The sequence below is a fragment of the Pimephales promelas genome, chromosome 20 (assembly GCF_988280905.1).
Source record: "Pimephales promelas chromosome 20, fPimPro1.hap1.1, whole genome shotgun sequence".
In the NCBI taxonomy this organism is placed as follows: Eukaryota; Metazoa; Chordata; class Actinopteri; order Cypriniformes; family Leuciscidae; genus Pimephales; species Pimephales promelas.
In genome coordinates, this window is record NC_142788.1 from 8,844,634 (window position 1) to 8,865,061 (window position 20,428).

The window sequence follows — 20,428 nt, forward strand, 5'->3', positions numbered from 1 at the left end:
CTGAAGAAAATACATATTTTAATTACATCAAAACATACATATTTTATATTAATACATATTTTATTTCCAGAAATACACTTATACTGTTGTGGTATGAATTAAAAATAAAAAAAAACTAGAAACAGACTTCTCATTCTCATATAAAGTGTAATAAACACCACTTACATATGTTATACACTCAAATATAAGCTAAACTAAAGCAGAAGTAAACATGCAGAAAAAAAGTGTTTTTTTTAAGGGATGTCTTTCTTTTTTTCTTATTGTGGTTAATTTAGCAAAACTGAAACTGAAGTGTGTCTGTCTTCTATCTTTCAACACACATTTGCAGTAACATAATGTAACAAATAAAACGTATCATATTTATGTGTTAATCTATTCATTTCTAAATTCAGAAAGCCAGTGGATGTAATTATGATTAAAGGAAATCTACATATCAAGAGATAAAAAAAACCGTTTGAAACTTCTTTGATTGACTCACCATTCATATTTCCTATGGTGATGCCAACGGATAAGGAAATGGTTTCATAGCCACAATAACCGGGTTAACATTTAACGACCATCAGTCCTCATGACAGCAGCGCTTGGGCTGGACCATCAGTTGGATAAACGCACAACACACTTCACCGAAGGAAGGAAAGACAACGTTTTGACAACGACGACAAAAGACAAGACAACAGCCTATTAGACAACGAGGTTAGGAAGTGATCTAACTCGTGGACAGAGACATGCGTTTTCTCTAACGTTATAACATATCACTTTAAATGTTTTACTTTTACTGCTGCATAGGCGAGATAAAGGTAAGTGGATTAAATACATTAGTTTGAATTCTCTGTCAAAGCATACACTGCTTAACTGGACAATATTTTGGAAATAGCTGCTTTTTCGGACATTTTAATTGATTTTTTTTTATGAGTGTTGTGGGCAACTCCGAATTAAAAAAAAATCGGTCGTTTTCTTTGTAGATAGTCTAAGAAGAACAAGATAAAAATCAATCATAAATTACAGATTGTTTATAGCCTACTGCTATAATAATAATAATGTGCAACTATAAAATGTAAAAACCATATTTCTAAATATTCATTTTGGTTTGCTTTTAATTTGTAGGCTACATTTCCTAATTATGGTCTGGTTTGACTGTTCCTTTCACCTATAGGCGTAAACAAAACAACTGCCCTAACTTGTTTGCATTGTAAATGGGGTTTTAAAGCAGCGCAATGTTAGTGTCAGTGTGCTCAAGTCAACACACCTGCGACAAAACCAGACGTGCTTTGATTCAGTGCCATTTGTAAAAGTGTAGAGGCGAAAGTTCACCTTTGCTCATATACGAAAACAGGCTAAGTCATATGGTTTAAACTAAGAAAGGCATGTTTCAAAATGCATCAGGCTAAACATGCAGACAAAACACATGATGGCAAATCCCTTTTCTGCTAAGCACAACCTGTTCTCTTTTAGGATTGTTACTTTTGCTTTTAGAACCATTGTAAACTAGGGTTTACAAACTATAAGTCGTTTATACCAACGATGAGTCATTAAAACATAATGTGACATTTCGACGTGTAGCCTATAGTTTAAATGACCTTTCAGCTTACGAGGAGGACAATGAACCAATGAAAACAAGGAAGTAATTATTACAACATCATGGGCTGTACGCTCTCTGAAATGCCCAGGGAAGTTATGTGTGATCAAAGGCGAATGTGACATGCTGTCACTTTTTGCTGAAAAGGGATATTCATTACACAACCATGAATTTTGTAATATTTCTGCTGATTTGCAAAAAAAAAAAAAGCCATAATATTAGCTTAGTTGATTAAATTAAAATATGAATTTTAATTATATATATATATATGTACCCTCTTCTTGCAGCTTCTTGCCCTCTGTTTGACAACATACTAGTTTGAGAAGCACTATTTTGTTCGTCTAAATGACAGTGTTGAACGTGTCAGCTGAATGGTTCATAATCGGACATTAATTATTCAAACTGGGTCATGTGAATAATTGAACAATGCAGCTACTGATTAAAGACAATCAAACATGTTGGAAAAACAGCATTTGGAGCGACAAGTGACACAAGTAAGACTTATGATGTGTTTATTGTTGGTGGTAGAGTATTTAAGTGCACGTGTCTTTAACAGAAGAAAGTGGGTGATGAGATGCTATCTGAAAAAATCTGTCCTGGTTGGAGCTGGTCTTTTAATTTTAACCAGCGTCTACATCTACATGCAGAGAGCAGAATCAGGACAAGTCAAGGTAAGCTTGTGCTAATAACATGATTACTCATCATTTTCTCTCTCTCGTCTCGTGTCATTCCAAACCTGACAAGCAAGCAGTTTGAATGTTCCACCGCAGAAAGAAAATATGTCAAACAGGTTTGAAACAACAAAAAGGTGGATTATCTCTTCCAAGAACTTCACTGAATCTTTACTTAGAAATGGTTGACTCTGTTGTATGTCCCAAATGACGCCCTAGACATTATGCACTTATTTGCACTGTGCAGTGTATGAATTGTATTCGGTTATTCTGTCAATCAACACTGATAGTTCCTCCCCCTCTGTATCACAAGGAAAGCTGTGACAGTTCCCAGCATTTGCATGTAGAATTGTTATCTTTTGATTCACGGAACCTGACACCAGTTATCTTGCCAAGAAAAATCTTTATTCTTCAGCATAGGAGAGAAACTTAAAGGAGTCATGAATTGGCTTTTTAAATTGTATTATATTGTTGTCTGAGGTCAACTTATGACGTTTGCTTGTTTTTTTTTTGCATTCAAAAATATCAAAATGAATAAGTAATAGGCTATTTTGTACCCAAGTTGTGAGCCTACCTGAAAAACGCTCGGTTTTTATGGGCGTCTCGCACTGAAGACTTTAGCTATGTGTGTATGTCTTTACACATTAAGAAATGATTCATTCCAGAATTGCAGATACATTTCAAGCATAAAAAGAAAAAAAGGTTTTTATTTTCATAGAATGCAGTTTAAAGCAGCACTATATCATTTTTTCAACCTTTATAATATTATTATACTGTAGGTTGAAAGACAGGTCTACCATAGCCTGACGTGGTCTTTATCGTTTTTACTGGCACTCTGTAACTTCGGGGATCGGGTAGGAACCCGAGCACAAAAAGAACAAAATTCGACTGCTTTACGGCATGCGTCACTTCCTCCACTTCCTCAAATTCCGACGCGAGAGCCCAACAAGCGTTTTTATTTATTTATTTTTTTACCTCTTTATGTTGTCATGGCTGAAGCAGCAAGTAAAACCAAATGTGAAGTACGTCAGAAACAGAGCGCACGGGCGATCAGTTTAATGTGTTGTGTAGCTTCACCCCTCGCCACATCCTATGTAGACTGCATTGCTTTCTTTTGAGGGCGCTTAAGACACTCAAGTATCCTCATAGAGCCGGGGCGGGCAGCTCGCGCCAGGTCCAGACGTGAAAGTAGTATGATTGCTGAGTTTGGTAGGGGCTACATTCTTGCAAGTAAATAATACATGATTAGACAAACAAAATAATCGGTCAGGAATCAGGATAACTATGTCTGCAGGCTTATAGTCATGTTTGCTACTTATTTTTCTGGTGAAAGTGTCTTGCCTCAGGCTGTAATGCAAATCGATTTTTCAAATTTGCAGATTCATCTATGGTAGCTTGATATTATAATATTGACGACATAGCTATTATCTACCAACAAACATTGAATTGAATTAGCATATCCATTATGTAAAACAGTAGCCAATAGGCTAACTTTTCTATAAAGACACTGGCTTGTAAACGTGAGCTACGCGATCTTTTGACGTTTGAAAAAAATAAAAAAAGCCCATGACGCTATATTCATAAGACATGCTGAAATATACGCCAATGTACCTGGGATGAAGAAATTTCACACGCAACACTGGAGTCTGCCCAAGATGTGAGAACTCCTTCCTTCTGCAGAGTTCGGGGTATCTCTTGTCAACAAATGCACGTGTGTATTCCCTAGTGTAACCATGACAGATTTTACGACAGTAGTAGAAGAGAATACTGTTTCCCAACTGTAGGGGGGCCCTGAGAGCAAAATTTCAAAAATTACAGAATGCTGCTTTAAATTCAACATTTTCAGTATTTGCTGATCTTAAACTTGTAAGATTTAAAATATTAAGACTGGACATCAATGTACAAAAAAAAAGTCAACTCTGTTATAGACAAATTGGGTGGACGATAACAGAGTTGACGAGAACAGAGTTGACAATAACAGATTTGACGATAACAGAGTAGACAATAACAGAGTAGACGATAGCAGAGTTGACGATAACAGAGTAGATGATAACAGAGTAGACGATAACAGAGTAGACGATAGCAGAGTTGACGATAACAGAATATACGTTAACAGAGTTGACAATAACAGATTAGATGATAAGAGAGTTGACGACAACAGAGTTGATGATAACAGAGTAGACGATAACAGAGTAAACAATAACAGAGTTGACAATAACAGAGTAAACAATAACAGAGTAGATGATAAAAGAGTTGACGATAACAGAGTTGACGATACAAGAGTTGACGATAACAGAGTTGATGATAACAGAGTAGATGATAAGAGTATACGATAACAAAATAGACAATAACAGAGTTGCCGATAACAGAGTAGACGAAAACAGAGTTGACGATAAGAGTATACGATAACAGAGTAGACAATAACAGAGTAGATGATAAGAGTTTACGATAACAGAGTAGACAATAACAGAGTTGACGATAACAGATTAGACGATAACAGAGTTGACGACAACAGAGTTGATGATAACAGAGTAGACAATAACAGAGTTGATGATAACAGAGTTGATGATAACAGAGTTGACGATAAGAGTATATGATAACAGAGTAGACAATAACAGAGTTGACGATAACAGAGTGAACGATAACAGAGTAGACGATAACAGAGTAGATGTTAAAAGAGTTGATGATAACAGAGTTGATGATAAAAGAGTTGACGATAACAGAGTTGACAATAACAGAGTAGATGATAAGAGTATACGATAACAGAGTTGACGATAACAGAGTTGACGATAACAGAGTTGACAAAACAGAGTTGACGAAAACAGAGTTGACGAAAACCGAGTTGATGATAACAGAGTTGAAGATAACAGAGTTGACGATAACAGAGTTGACGATAACAGTTTTATGGTTTTTCACCATATTCTAATTTTTTTTTAAAGTGAATGAGAGATTCACTGCAATACCACAATAATAGATTTGACAAATACTTAATCAGCTATTGGTGTACTTCACTGCTTTCCAGAGATCTTTCCCACCAGAGGAAGCGACATCCCTTGGTGCAATTCACATGCTTTTTCCACAAATGCTTTAGAGGGTTTATTTTGTTTTATAAGAGAGTTGACCAGAACGTAGGAACAGACACAAAATCATTTTTTTAAATTAATTTGTTAAATTGCATAGAATATATATTTTCTGTATTACTTGTAATTGTTTATATAACTTAATAGAGTAAACACACACACACACACACACACACACAAATGAAAATTAGACTTAATTGTTTCATGATAATTCAAGTTGAATGTATGAATCAGGAGGCAGAGACAGTCAATAATATGTGGAGTCATTTAGTTAATGTTTCCAATTAAATATTTTTCCTAAATATACATAAAGCTTTATTTTTTAGAGATAGTTTAAAATAGTGTTATTATTCAAAACTGATTCAAAAAAGTTTTATTTATTTATTTATGTTTTTTTTTTTTTATATAAAAGAAAATTTATCTGGAGACTCGAAATGTACCCCCAATTCTAGAATGACTCGTATACATTTGTGGTACGTTTGCATCAGTTGAAACATTGCTTTCCTTGTAAAGAACATGCCAACTGAAGTATCATCATTAGTGGAGCATCTCTGAGTGCTCACACTATTTAGACTGGCATAGAATAATGCACATGTGATGTTCGGGAATTGAGACACACTGTGGCACACCACAAGTACTTGCAGTTCAGTTTCATTGCAATGCTATCCAGACTCATTTCCTGTTCATTTGTGGCATAGTCTACTTTTTTTTCTTCCCTCACAACAAAATGTTTCCTAAAAGTTTTGTACAAGCACATTTTTTACTTTAATAAAATATCTTCTTTTGTGTTCAACAGAAGAAAGAAACTCATACAGGTTTGGGACAACTTCAGGGAGATTAAATGATGACAGAGTTTTAATTTTTGGGTGAACTCTCACTTAAAGTGTGACACCTAAAAAGTGTGTAGCAGCTCATAATGTAAGAACAGCACCTAATAAAAACGGCACATAGTGTAATAAGTGTTGCATTATTATTGTACTAAAATGTTCATAATGTAATGATTTCATCAAAACATAATGAAATCGTGAGCTCATAATGTAATAAAAAATTGTAAATTGTGAGAGATTTATTACATTAACTGTAATATTTGCATTGTAACAGCTACATATAAAATATTAGTATTCCCTTAGTATCTAAATCCAGTCCTAAACCACCTGCAAAATGTAACAGATTTAAATATTCAAATATTATCATAATCCAGTTTTATCCTGCATACAAAATCCACCAGATTACTAGTAATAGTAGTACATTAATGGTGCAGAAGTTCTGATTTTATTTTTCTTTCTTTTTTACATCAAAAAATCAAAGAGGTGTGTTAACTATTTATAACCACTCTACATGATTGTTTGTTGTACTGTATTTTTCAATTTGCCCTCTGATTTACATTCATTCAGGCTTTGTTTTGCTCTAACTTATGTTAAAGTGAAGAAATGTTTGCTTTATTCGTGCTCTATGCTGCCGTTGGCTGAAGCAGATAACATGTTTTATCACACACACATTCTGTTACGAACTGCTCCGAGACTTGGAGATGAAGATCCAAATGCAGCTTTATTTAAGATTAGTCATACAGGCAGGGTCGAGAATTAGCAGACAGGACAATGGAGAATACACAGTGGGAATCCGGGAAACAGGCAGAGGTCAGGGCAGGCCGCAGTAATCAAAATCCAAGAACAATCCAACGTCAAAAACCAGAAAACAAAGACGGAAAACGCTCAGAAATGCAGTGTAACACTTAAACAAGACTTCGCAAACACTGAATGTGAACACAAGGTATATATAGACACACTAACAGGATGAGACACAGGTGAATGCAATCAGTGAATGAGGAACAGGTGAATGTGATCAGTGATGAGTCCGGGCAGTGAGTTCTGGGAAATGTAGTTGTGAGGGAAACATGAACATCTGGTGTGGAGTGCCCTCTGGTGACTCTCAAGGGCACTCCACCTGGTGACCGTTACACATACACACTGTGGGGTTTTCTTAACAACATTTTTACACAGGAATGGCATTTAACACTGTTTCTCATTTAACAGTATGTATACATGATGTATACAAGAAGTAGTAGAAGTAATAATACTTATATCTGGTAGATTTTGTAGGCAGGTTATACAAATACTTTATGTTTAATAAAAATATAATAATAATAATAATTGCATGAATATTTAAATCTGTTGCATTTCACAGGTAGTTTAAAACTGGATTGAGATGTTTTTACCGTAAGGGAATAGCAATATTTTTTATGTTTTAAAGCTGTTACAAGCCTATAAAATAGTTATTACATTTTGAGAAAATTATTACATTATGAACATTTTATTACAATTAAAATGTAATAGGCTACTTATTATGTGCCATTATTACATTATGAGTTGCTACACTGTGATTTACCCTTGAGGGATGATTTATTTGAGGATTTCTTAAACACTTCCTTTAGGAAAGCGTTAAGTGATTCCTGACAGAGACTCAGGATATGTCAAATGTCTGTTGTTGCCATGCACACGTTATTTGTTGACACAGATAGACATAAATTCAACATCAAGACATAACATGGATAACAAAATCAAAAAGGAAAACTACAAACAGTCATGAATATAAAATAATATAAATATTTATAAATAGAATATAAATATAAAAGTGACGGACCAGACGAGATGGATACTCAAAGAAAGAATATGAATTAATTTACTCACCCTATGGGTCTGTCATTTCTGACCGAAGACCACGAGTGTGACTTTTTTTTTTACGACCACTTAGCATGCTCGGATCATGACCTCAATTTTTTTTTTTATTCACATACCAAATGCCAAAAAAGTCACCAAGTATCATAACCTTCCGATGAAGCTGTGATTTTTGATAATTCAAAACAGAAAACTATTCGGTCAGAAGTGACCGAGGACCATCAGAGGTTTAAGGGGCTTTATGCAATACATTTTTTTTTTTTTTTTTTTTGGAGATTACCTAAGCGAAAAAAAAAAATAGACACTTAAGGAACATTCTAGGGGTTTATGATGTTTCACTCATAAAAATTATTTTCTGCAACACCCTAAAGTTTAAGGGAAACATACTGTAAGTGTGATCTTAAGGGAAAATCACACTTAAAGGAGTAGTTCACTTAAAAAAAAAAAAAAAAAAACTTTTGCTGATAGTGTACTCACCCCCATGTCATCCAAGATGTCCAAGTCTTTCTTTCTTCAGTCAAAAAGAAATTAAGTTTTTTGACGAAAACATTCCAGGATTTTCTCAATATAATGGACTTCATTGGGAACCAAACGGTTCAAGGTCCAAATGAGTGTTTCATTGCAGCTTCAAAGGGCTTATGATTCGAAAAGATTTGTTCTTTTTGATGAACAAGTTTGAACAGTAGACGAACGCTCATCACAGAACAGAGCAAGGCGAGCATTTGTGCTTATAAAACTTAAACTTTTTTATTTATTTTTTAAATGACCGATCGTTTCGCTAGATAAGACCCTTATTCATTGTCTGGTGTCGTTTAAAGCCCTTTGAAGCTGCAATGAAACTCTCATTTGGATCTTGAACCATTTGGTTCTCAATGAAGTCCATTATATGGAGAAAATCCTGGAATGTTTTCATCAAAAACCATAATTTATTTTCGACTAAAGAAAGAATGACATGGACATCTTGGATGACATGGGGCTGAGTACATTATCAGCAAAAGTTTTTTTTTTAAAAAAGTGAACTACTCCTTTAAGGTGCTTTAAACAACCAGGCACTGGGCCTGGGTCTGTTTATACAAAACTGTTTTCAATTAAAAACGGAAAACTTTGGCCACTCATTTACATGACAAGTTTTGAAAACAGGTTTCCAAGTGCAATTTTTTTTAGTCTTAAGTCTCTGTGTAAACCACAAAAACATGAATTTGTGAACACGGTGATGTCATGCACAAGTGTTCAGTCTATAGCACGTAGTTTATCACCATCTACTGGCCTGGCATGAATAATACAGCATTTTTTTTGGATCCCTTTGAACGGGAACCCTTTTGACAATGTTGTCGTCTGTACGCGAAAAGCACAATGGAAAAACATTTCTGTTTATAGTACATTGTTGTCATGTAAACGCCCTTAAACTGCCTTTCCACTGCACACGACAAATAATAGCCAATTGATTCTTCCTATTGAACTGTTGTATAATATGTGTTGTATCCTTACTACAACACTTTATATTGGATTGAAATTTTTTGCCGTTTTTGTGGAAACATCTTTTGTTTCCAATCGGCACGACACCACAATGTGTGACCCCCTATTGCCGATCTGTTGTGAAGTGTGAGAAGAACAACAGTCATGTAGTGTGCCCCCACCTAAAGCTGTGTTCACACTGCCAGTGACTTTGTTGCTGCATGTCGCCAGTGAGGGCGCTAGTGGACGTTTACACCACTGTTGTTTAGTAAAGTTAAGGAATGGCATTCACCGATCTTAGTCCATGTTGTTGACACCGAATAAGTTTTCTTGCAGCTAAGAACAAACATTTTGGAGGGAAAAGACTAGAAATGGAATCAGTACATAAAATGCTTAAAGGGATAGTTCACTTTGAAAATTAATTTTTGTTATGTTTTAGCTTACCTCAAGGGCATCCAAGATGTAGGTGTCTTTGTTTCCACAGTATTTTCAATTTTGACATTTTTCAGTCAAACCGTTGTTGTCTATCAGTCATACACTGGAGACTAAGGGGGTCGACCAAAAAGCATGCACAGAGAAGTCAAAATTAAACACGATTTAATGACTCCTAAGTCACGAAACGAGCGGTTTGTGTGAGAAAACGAACAGTATTTATAACGTTTTTACCTCTTGTAATCATAGCCATGACAAAATGATCTGACGGCACGGGCGCTTCGGTCTGCGCATGCGCCGGAAGTGATCGCTTGCGCGCCGACGTCACTCTTTGTTTATACAGAGATTTTGGAAGTTTGACCTTTCACTAAACATATTTAGATATACGGGAAACCGCAATGGAAGACGATTTCGGTATATCTACATATGTTTAGTAAAAGGTAAAACTTCAGAAATCTCCGTGTAAATATTGAGTGATGTCACACGCAAGCGATCATTTCTGGCGTAACATTGAACTGATTCATTTCGGTTCATTTGGACATTGCACAACTGATTCAGATCACTTGGACGTCACTGTGATTACACGAGGTAAAAACGATATAAATACTGTTCGTTTTCTCACAAAAACTGCTCGTTTCGTGTCTTAGGCCATCAACGTGTACTTACATTTACGAGTCATTAAATCATGTTTAAGTTTGATTCTCTGTGCATGCTTTTTGGTGGACCCCCTTAGCCTCCAGTGTATGACTGATAGACAACAGCAATTTGACTGAAACAAAGACACCTACTTCTTGGATGCCCTTGAGGTAAGCTAAAACATATTAAAAATTAATTTCAAAGTGAACTATCCCTTTAATATTAGCGATGAACAAGAAACGGTGAGTGCCATCGCGGCTGGAAATCGTGTCGTTGGAAATTTTCAGCCCTCCATTGAAATGAATGGGATCATGTCACGGCTGCGTGCCGCTGGCAGTGTGAATGAGGCTTAACACTAACCCCCCTGTAGGATCGTGTTTGTAGGTGATGTTGATGTAATATGATGAACTAGACCTGTACATTTTATGATTTATGTATTATTATTATTTTTTTCTACAGGATTCAGTGAACTGGATTTGGGATAGAGAGACTTGGGTTGAAGATCTCCAGAGCCATTACCTGCATTTTAATGTTTCCATTAAAGTTCTGGCAGGAGACCTCCAGCAGTCCAAGAGTGAGTTCATCTACTCAAAACTTGCAGAGAATTTACCGGTGGAAGTTTTCAATACAGCACACCCCTTTCCTGATAAAACAAAGCTTTCATTTCTAGCAGAGCTGCCACAGGATGCAGTGTTGCAGATACAGTCATGCAATCTGTGTGCGGAATGGAGCTTGAAAAGTTATTTTAAGAACTGGTGAAGCAAACAAAGACATCCGCCCAGCTCACATGTACTGTAAATTAATCATCAGTTTAAAATTATTGCAGATGTTTTGTGTGAATGGTCACCACAAGCTGCACTTATGCACTTGTTGTACATAAATATGTTGATTATTTTACAAGTAATTTAGTTAAAGAACTACATCGAATTAAATTATGGACATAATCTTCAATTGCACTTCCTTTAGTGATTTTCAAGCATTTTCTTCGAAATCTGTTGTTTCTAAACAAAACTAGCTATTTCTTTGAGAATATATTCTCAAATACCAGATTAAATACACTGCCGTTCAAACCAAATTCTAACTTCTAACTTTCATGGCCCCCAAAATATTATGTTGTATGAACAGTCAATATATCAAAAGAAAGAACAGAGCATCTTCTATTTTAATGAACTCTTGAATGTGGGTAAGTTTCATTAAAAAAAGCAAACTTTAAAAAAAAAAAGAAGTTGAGAAAATCACATTGTCCGGATCGGATTGAGAACGATGATCAAAACACAGATGGAGTAGATCGAGTCCATCAACAATTCCCCAAAGCTTTACAGTCCTAGAACTCGTCCTGGGTCGACATTTCATTCAGTAAAGTTCAGCAGTTTTGATTTATATGCTGTTGAATATTTGGTACACCTGGTATTAAGATGCGTTTCGGTCGTGGACGACACTAAATACAGGTGTAAACGGGGCTACAAGTACCACTTTGGACCACTTCATACACACTTTCGTAGTGTAAACGCTCGTGTGGACGAATACGTTCAAACAGCCACATAAGACCGTCTACTCTCCACATACTGACCTAATGAGTAACATTATGTGAAGAGCTCTAGCCAGACGGGATTCAAACTTTGTCGGCTGACTCAAGTTTGGTTTAAAGATGAAAAATGTACCAAGCACAATGTTCTCTTACCATTCCTGATTTATAACACACTCACAGCGTTTGGCTGCTGTTCTCCGTGTGTTTTTCCGTCGTCTCCGGTCGCGTTCATATGTTAAAGGGAAAGTTCACCCAAAAATGTTGTTCCAACCCCGTAAGACCTTCGTTCATCTTCGGAACACGAATTAAGATATTTTTGATGAAATCTGAGAGCCGGATCACTCCTGCATACTAGTCCATAGGCTTCTTGAGGAATTGAAAGTTGCCGGCCTCGAAAAGTTATTAAAGACTAGGGTTGGGTATCGTTTGAATTTGAACGATTCTGATTCCGATTCCGATTCCTTGTTTCGATTCCGGTTCCTAACGATTCTCGATTCCGATTCTTTTAAAGGGTTAGTTCACCCAAAAATGAAAATTAAGTCATTAATTACTCACCCCCATGCTGTACCAACCCCGTAAGACCTTCGTTCGTCTTCGGAACACAAATGAAGATATTTTTGATTAAATTTGAGAGCTGTATAACTACCACATTGGCTCCTAAGGGACTGCCTCTTGACGGCCCAGAAAGTCAATGAAGAAAATGTTTAAATATCCCAAGTGACTACCGTGGCTCAACTATATGTTTATCAAGCGACGCGAATACTTTTTGTGCGAAAAAACAAACAAAAAATAACGAGTTTATTCGACTATTTCTTTTCTTCCTTGTAGGCCAGAAACGAGATTTCCTTAGATTTCCACGACGCATGCGCGAGAACTGCGATCTGCTTACACTACTTCAGATCGCAATTCTTGCGCATGCGTCGTGGAAATCTTGTATTTTTTGTTTTGTTTTTTGTTTGTTTTAATATTTAAACATTTTCTTCATTGACTTTCTGGGCCGTCAAGAGGCAGTCCCTTATGCCGAGTTCAGACTGCATGATTTTAGCCACGATTTTGGCTCGCCGACAGGTTTTGAGAAATCGCCGACAAATGCCCGAAATCACAGGCAAATCGGCGCTCGTTCACGCGAGTGACAATCACGCAGTGTGAATGAACAAAGACGCGAACTGAGAGAATCACCGACGAGTCGCCGACGCCCGTGAGATATTTGGCATGCTAAATATCTGGACCTGTCGGCGATTCAAAATCCTGCTGTGTGAAAAGTGTTTTGACTGAAAACTACATCGGCGATCACCGGCAGCCAGTGAGAGAGCAAGATACAGAGCAGCAGGGAGTTCGGGGAGGAGTTATAGATCACATATCAACATGATATGGCATTGTTTCAACAAAAAAAGCTTCTTCTCGGTCTATTTGGACACAATAAATGGAAGAAAAATTAGTAGAAATTTGGCAGGAGCACTCGTGTCTGTTTCACCAGCTGTACCACAACCGGGTCGAAAAAAAAAGTCTCACGTGAGAGCTCCGGTCTTGCACGTGTGGTGTCGCGCGTTGTTTCCTTTTCATATCTCACGCGTGTTTGTTGTGAAATGTAGTTTGCGTGCAGCGTGCTAGACAGAGTCTGTCGGCGATTTTTCTAAAGTCATGCAGTGTGAAACCTTCTGTCACCGATCCATCGTCCAGTGTGAACACAGCAGCGACTGAATGCTGGCCAAGATAGTCATGCAGTGTGAAAAGAGCAGCGACCTGACTACTTTGAAAATCGTGCAGTCTGAAAGAGCCATTAGGAGCCAATGTGGTAGTTATACAGCTCTCAAATTTAATCAAAAATATCTTCATTTGTGTTCCGAAGACGAACGAAGGTCTTACGAGGTTGGTACAGCATGGGGGTGAGTAATTAATGACTTAATTTTCATTTTTGGGTGAACTAACCCTTTAAGAGGCAGGGTCAAAAAAGTTTAGCTAACCTTGCTAACCAACAGTCTTTCTGAAGGAAATACTCCTTCTGTCACAAATTTTGCATTTTCCCGAGATTTCGTTATTTTTTTAGAAAAGTGAAGCCACACTTTGGACCGCCGACGTAAGCTACTCATGTTCAACTCGCGCGGTTATGCCAACACTTCCGGTAGACGCTTCTTCGTTGGTGTTGTTCAGCGGTTTCTTTTTCCGCTCGGCAGACTGTGAATATCGAAACTAGGAATCGAAATTTTAACTTTTGAACGATTCCGGGAAAAACGAAAAGTTAGTCCCGGTTCCAATCGATACTCGATTCTCGATACCCAACCCTATTAAAGACATTGTTAAAATAGTCCAAGTGACAACAGTGGCTCAATCTTAACTTTATCAAGCGACGAGAATACATTTTGTGCGCAAAAACAAACTACAACTTTAAATAACAACTGAAGTATCTCTTTGCGCCTCTAGTCAGTTAAAATAGTGTAATTGCGTAGAGCTACCTCACACGTAGGCTCACTATTGGCAGATGCTGGTCATGTGTGTGATGCGTGTGACGTACAACAACAGATCATACACTGTTAAACTAGTAACCTGACTCGAGGCCAAGAGAGAAGGAAATGAATATTTGAAATAAAGTCATTATTTTGGGGTTTTTTGCGCAAAAAAAGGGTTCTCGTTGTTTGATAAACTTAAGATTGAGCCACTGAAGTCACTTGGACTATTTTAACGATGTCTTTAATAACTTTTCGAGGCCAGCAGCTCTCAGATTTCATCAAAACATATCTTAATACGTGTTCCGAAGATGAACGAAGGTCTTACGGGGTTGGAACAACATGAGGGTGAGTAATTACTGACAGAATTTTCATTTTTGGGTGAACTGTCCCTTTAACTGCACAACTTTATTTGTCCCATTAGATTGAAAGATTAATACATAAATATTGCTGTAAAATTCCATCAATGGTTGGGAAAGATTTAAGACTTTGTGAACTTAATGAATCCCAGTAAACCAAATCCCTGTGGTTTCATCCTTTTTCAGAGTACCTAACGGTGGGCCTCTCGTCTGTGAAGAGGAAAAAGGGCAGTTATCTTCAGGACACTCTTCGGTCAATCTTCACCGAGTCCTCGGAGGAAGAGCTGGATCAAATGGTCGTGGTTGTCCTTCTCGCTGACTTTGATGTGAGCTGGATCCAGGAGACCTCACAGAAAATCACAGATGAATTCCACCTGCATCTGTCGAAGGGTCGACTGCTTGTTATCCACGTCAACGAAGAGAACTATCCACCCCTTACAGGACTGAAGAGGAACTTCAACGACGCTCCTGACCGCGTGTCCTTCCGTTCGAAGCAAAACGTGGACTACTCCTATTTGCTCCATTTTAGCAGTAACCTCTCCCAATACTATCTCATGCTGGAGGATGACGTGAGCTGCTCGAAGAACTTTCTCTCCAGTATGCGTGAGCACATCAATTCGATGAGCAACTCAAAGTGGGTCACGCTGGAATTCTCCAAGTTGGGCTACATCGGAAAACTCTACCAGTCCAAAGATCTGCCCATTCTGGGGCGTTTCCTTTATAATTTCTACCAAGAGATGCCCTGCGACTTCCTGCTGTCGCATTTTCACAAATTGTTGATGCAGGATAAAGTCATTCGTTTCCGCCCATCTCTGTTTCAGCACATGGGCACTTACTCGTCATTTAGGGGGACATTCAATCACCTGAAGGATGAGGACTTCGTCGAAGAAGTTGCTGATAACCCTCCAGCAGACATTCGCACGAACATCGAGACTTTTGAGACCAATACAGCCGAAAAGGCTTACAGTCAAGATGCAGAGTATTTCTGGGGCATGTCCCCTATTGGCTTAGAAAGCTACTTTTTAGTGGTCTTTCATGAACCGGTTCTTATCTCCCGTGTCCAAGTACAAACAGGATTGGATGGAAAAGATCAGCTGGTCTCTGCTGATGTGGAACTTGGGAAAACTTTGGTGAAAACGGAGACTGCGGTGGATTGTTCGGGATTTCAAGCACTAGGTTATCTTCAGAACGGACAGTTTAATGAGCCCGATGTCCAGAAACTTGTGCCCGCAACCGTGTCATGTTTACGAATTCGAGTCACAGCACCCCAATCGAACTGGGTTATCATAAATAGGATCCAGGTCTGGACTGTTAAAGCTGAAAGAAACACAAGAGAAGCGGTTTCTCAGGCTGTTCTGCGGCAGAAATGAATTCTTTATCATCGCAGACGTAGATTTGAAGCCTTAAAATCTGTGAGGATCAGGGATATTATTATAACTTAAACTAAAAACATTTATAAAAAACAAACAAACTGTTAACTGGAAAAAAAAAATCCAGCTAGTTGCCAACATTTCTCATTTTCCTTTAGTAACTTGATTTACAAAAAAAAAAAAAAAGTTAAATTAAAATTGAGATGAAAACAACAAAATTACCAAAACCTTACCTGAAATGAAAACATAAAATATAAACATAAAATACAATTCAAAATATTAGTAAAAACTATAATAATTGTCTTGATACAGCATAAAGTAATTTAATTAATCTGTATTTAGATTTTTGGTGAAAAGTTAAAATTTTGAGGATATTCAAACTTTCAGAAAATATATGTTGTATTAAGTTTATTTTTCTTATCCCGGTCTAAAATATTTTGTTAAATACGTTTATTTTATGAACTTAGTTTTGATGTGAAATTAACTTTTCTTAAAACAAATGAAACAAAAAAAGAGAGACTCTTTTTATAACTTTTTTCAAGGTTTCCCAAGATAATACACATTCATTTTTCATGCAAATTATGTTAGTATAACAGAAGTTTAATTAATTGAACGAAGAACTTAGTATTTTCTATGAAGAATTCAGACGAGAGAAGAATTTAGCCTCAGGTCAATCTGCTGCCTTAAATGTAAGTTACAAATTGTTTCAAACATTTTAAAAGATAAAAGTGAAAAAAATAAAAATAAATAAATAAATAATCATCTCCTCTCCATCTCCATATCAAAATATGAAATATGAAGGCATGGTTATGTGGTTGAGTGATGAAAGAGGATACTAAGAAGTAAAGAACAGTTTACAGTCAAAATATTTACATTTACAGGCCTTTTTTTAAAAGTGAATGTCTGTTAGGAATATACTGCCCCCTAGGTGTAGTAGCCTTGACATACATTTTGAATTACAATTTTGTAATTTCATGGCTTTAAGCACTAGTTAGGAGGAAGTGCAGATACTGTACACACACACACACACACATTGGATTTCCATGTTTTATGGGGATCTTCCATAGAGACACACGCACGCACACACACATTTTAAACTAACTTAATTTTGTTCAGTATTTGGTGAAAGGACTCGTAGATCTAGATTTTATATATTTGTATACTTTTTACCAAAGTGATATTTTGTGTTGTTGCATTCATCATGTTTCTGACAATCACATCAGGTTGTGTGATTTATCAAACTAAGGGTGTATTCACACCAGGAAAGTCCGATAGTTCACTTGCTTTGGTCCGGACCAAATAAATTATTATTATTATTTTTTTTTTGGTACGGTTCGCTTTCACACTGCTCTTTTTGCAAGTGAACCAAAATTTGTAAACCAAACCACACGTGTGCTAAGGTCGTCCATTCATTGGACAAGGATTCTCAAGGGAAATCAGGAAGTGCAAAAAAGGCTCAGCATGGAGATATTTCCATATATTTCATACTGCAATATTTGTTCTTTTACTAATTTTGTGTTAATTCTGTACAAACGCAATATGAAGAAACTAATGAGTATCATATGATACAATGTCATCTATACGAAGTTGTAATTCGGATTTTGAGAAGACGACGAGTGTAACGTTTGAGTGGCTCTATCCACAAGTTTCCTACGCCCCATGAGGCCTTGCGTCAAAAGTGGGCGCGACTTCCGGTTGGAAGTAAACAAAGCACGATTTGACATGCTTGACACTCAATCATTCAACAGTTGACAGTCATTCAAGTTATAGCGATCCAAACTAGCTAACGATGTGGGAACACAACCTCAACGAAATTCAAAAGGGTGAAAAAACAGTACCTTTACCTCCGCAGTAGTTGATTGGGAGTATTATAATAACATTATTAATAATCAATACTCATCAAGGCATGGTGACAGACAGTTGTGCGAGCTGACAAACAATTAAAATAAAAAATACACACTTAGTCATTGTGCTTTGGAGTTTATTCAAAATGATAAATGAATGTGCTACTTGAATACATTAACTGGCACATTTGGTATTCTGTCAACACAGGCTTTGATCCTGAGTTTAGGTGTAACATCAGTAGCGAACAGCCAAACACATGCTGATAGAGTTTATAGAATATTAAGAATTTAAACAAATGTACACAGGAAGATTCGTCGTCTTTTGGGAGGTGATGGAAACTACAGTCGTTGGCAGGATCACTCTGATTTCGTTTTCGGCTTATGTTCAAAACAATCACGTTTAAGCCACTAAATTAGTTTAGTCCAGTTATACATACAACCGCGAACAGCACATGTTGTCCCTGAGCTCCGTAACGACATCTCTCATAAAGATTTGCATCTTTAAATAGTAAAATAATTCTCCGAAAAACAGCTAGCCTCTTCGCTAACTAACACACAAAATACCATTGGAATGCTACTTCCGCCACGTCACCGGAAGTTTCACCCACTTTATTTTTTACAGGAGCACCCCTCGGAAACTTGTGGATAAACGCGGGGAAATACGACAACTCTCGTCTCTCGTGCATCTTTTCATTCGACCATCTACTGTTTTTTTTTTTTTTATCTCTGGGCAACATCTCAACTTTGCGTTACAAGTGGCACTGCACAGAAGACGGCCGGTATAAAGTTTTCATTCATAGAGAGGGGCTATGTTCACTCATTCAAATAATGAGATTCTTATTGTGTACTAACAAGTGCTGTCAATGTTAACGCTTGCGATTAAGTTTGTCCAGTTTAACGTAAATTAACGCATCATCATCCTTGTATTGTAACTATCCTTACATTAATAATAACAATAATTCATTACATTTATATATAGAATTTTTCTCGGCACTCGCTTTAAGGGGGAAACTCGTCAACCACCACCAAAAGGCGGTGAACTGCAAATGCTTTATGAACTGCAAATGATTTTTTTTTTTTGCATCTTTGCGCGATTAGACATTCACACACGACGCGCAGAAAGACGCGCAATATTCTCTTTCGACGCAGTGCTTTCTTGCAATTGGGTCGGTTCATGTTCACACCGTAAACGAACCGTACCAGAGTTCGTTTGGAACCGTACCGAGACCACCTCTTCAGCTGGGTCTCGGTTCGGTTGTTTGGTCCGCACCCGAGTTCGATTGCTGTATTCACACCTGCCCAAAAGGTCCACACCAAGGTGGCAAACGAACTAGAGTTCGATTCAATCGAACCAAACAAGGCAGGTGTGAATACACCCTAAGTCTTAAAAACAGGATAGCCTAATACTCGCTGACTACTGTATGTTTTCTCCGCCTCAGGGATGATAGTAAGAAAGAACTTCTGTATATTTACTATCTGTTTCATATGTTTTGCTCTATGAATATAATTGTTCTTTTTTGTGTTTGTTTGTTTGACTATTGCCTATTTGACAGCCAATTAAACATGTTTCATGGGTGTGGAGGCAGGATAATGTACATTATTTTTGTCATTATTGCAAAAAAAAAAAAAAAACACTTTAGGGTGGTACTGCACTTTGCATTATGGGTCTAATTTGAAATAATGAACTGATAACTGTATGAGTTGTGTTTATGTGTGAGTGGTCTTTAAAGGGACATTATGCAGTTCCCTTTCAAGGGAACTTCGAGCTGCGTTGTCAAACGCGATGGGAACGCTCTGCGTGATTGCGTCGTGAAGCATCAGTCCAATGAGAGAGTAGGACGTCAGGTGACGTCATCGACCAGGAAACTATAAAGCACCCTTGAGATCAGACCGCGACACAGCTTCTGTAGCCTTCAGAAAGCGATGTCTGTACTCTGTCCTTGTCTATTTATTGTCAAAGCCAAGAAAAGAAATATATATCACTATCTATATTTATGGCAAGCAAGATTATGGTTCCCTGCCCTCGTTACATCAAGGGTGGGGACACACATCAGCTATTTGTTTGGGAGTGGAGCATGCCAGCAGTCAGTTCTCGAGGGAGCTGATTGTGGGCATTGCGAGAAGCTGTCCGCGAGGACGCTCCGCTCCCGCCGGGCGTTCTCCGAGGAGGACGGTTCGGTTCGCGTTCCCCGCGCGGGTCTCTCTGTTGCCGAGGCACGGAGACGACTCGCATTTCGGGGTTCGCAAACGGATCTGACAGCGGGGGTTGGGACGAGCTCAGCTCTATCTCAGCTTTCACATGCCAGATCTGGACTGCGATTTCCAGTTCCGAGGAATTGGTATCGTTAGTGTTTTGTT

General features: G+C 37.5%; 1 protein-coding gene across 2 annotated transcripts; it reads left to right on the forward strand.

Annotated features, from left to right (window-relative positions):
- Positions 1 to 489: 489 nt before the first annotated feature.
- On the forward strand, positions 490 to 19,667 carry LOC120473933 (alpha-1,3-mannosyl-glycoprotein 4-beta-N-acetylglucosaminyltransferase C). Of its 2 annotated transcripts, none has more exons than XM_039663998.2 (4): positions 490 to 797; positions 2,133 to 2,247; positions 10,985 to 11,099; positions 15,043 to 19,667. In XM_039663998.2, the coding sequence occupies exons 2-4, from the start codon at positions 2,146 to 2,148 to the stop codon at positions 16,224 to 16,226; spliced, it is 1,401 nt and encodes a 466-aa protein (XP_039519932.2). In that variant the 5' UTR covers positions 490 to 797; positions 2,133 to 2,145; the 3' UTR covers positions 16,227 to 19,667. The 2 variants fall into 2 exon arrangements, with proteins under 2 accessions (XP_039519932.2, XP_039519933.2); XM_039663999.2 differs by having other exon boundaries at positions 490 to 693.
- The last annotated feature ends 761 nt before the right edge of the window (positions 19,668 to 20,428 follow it).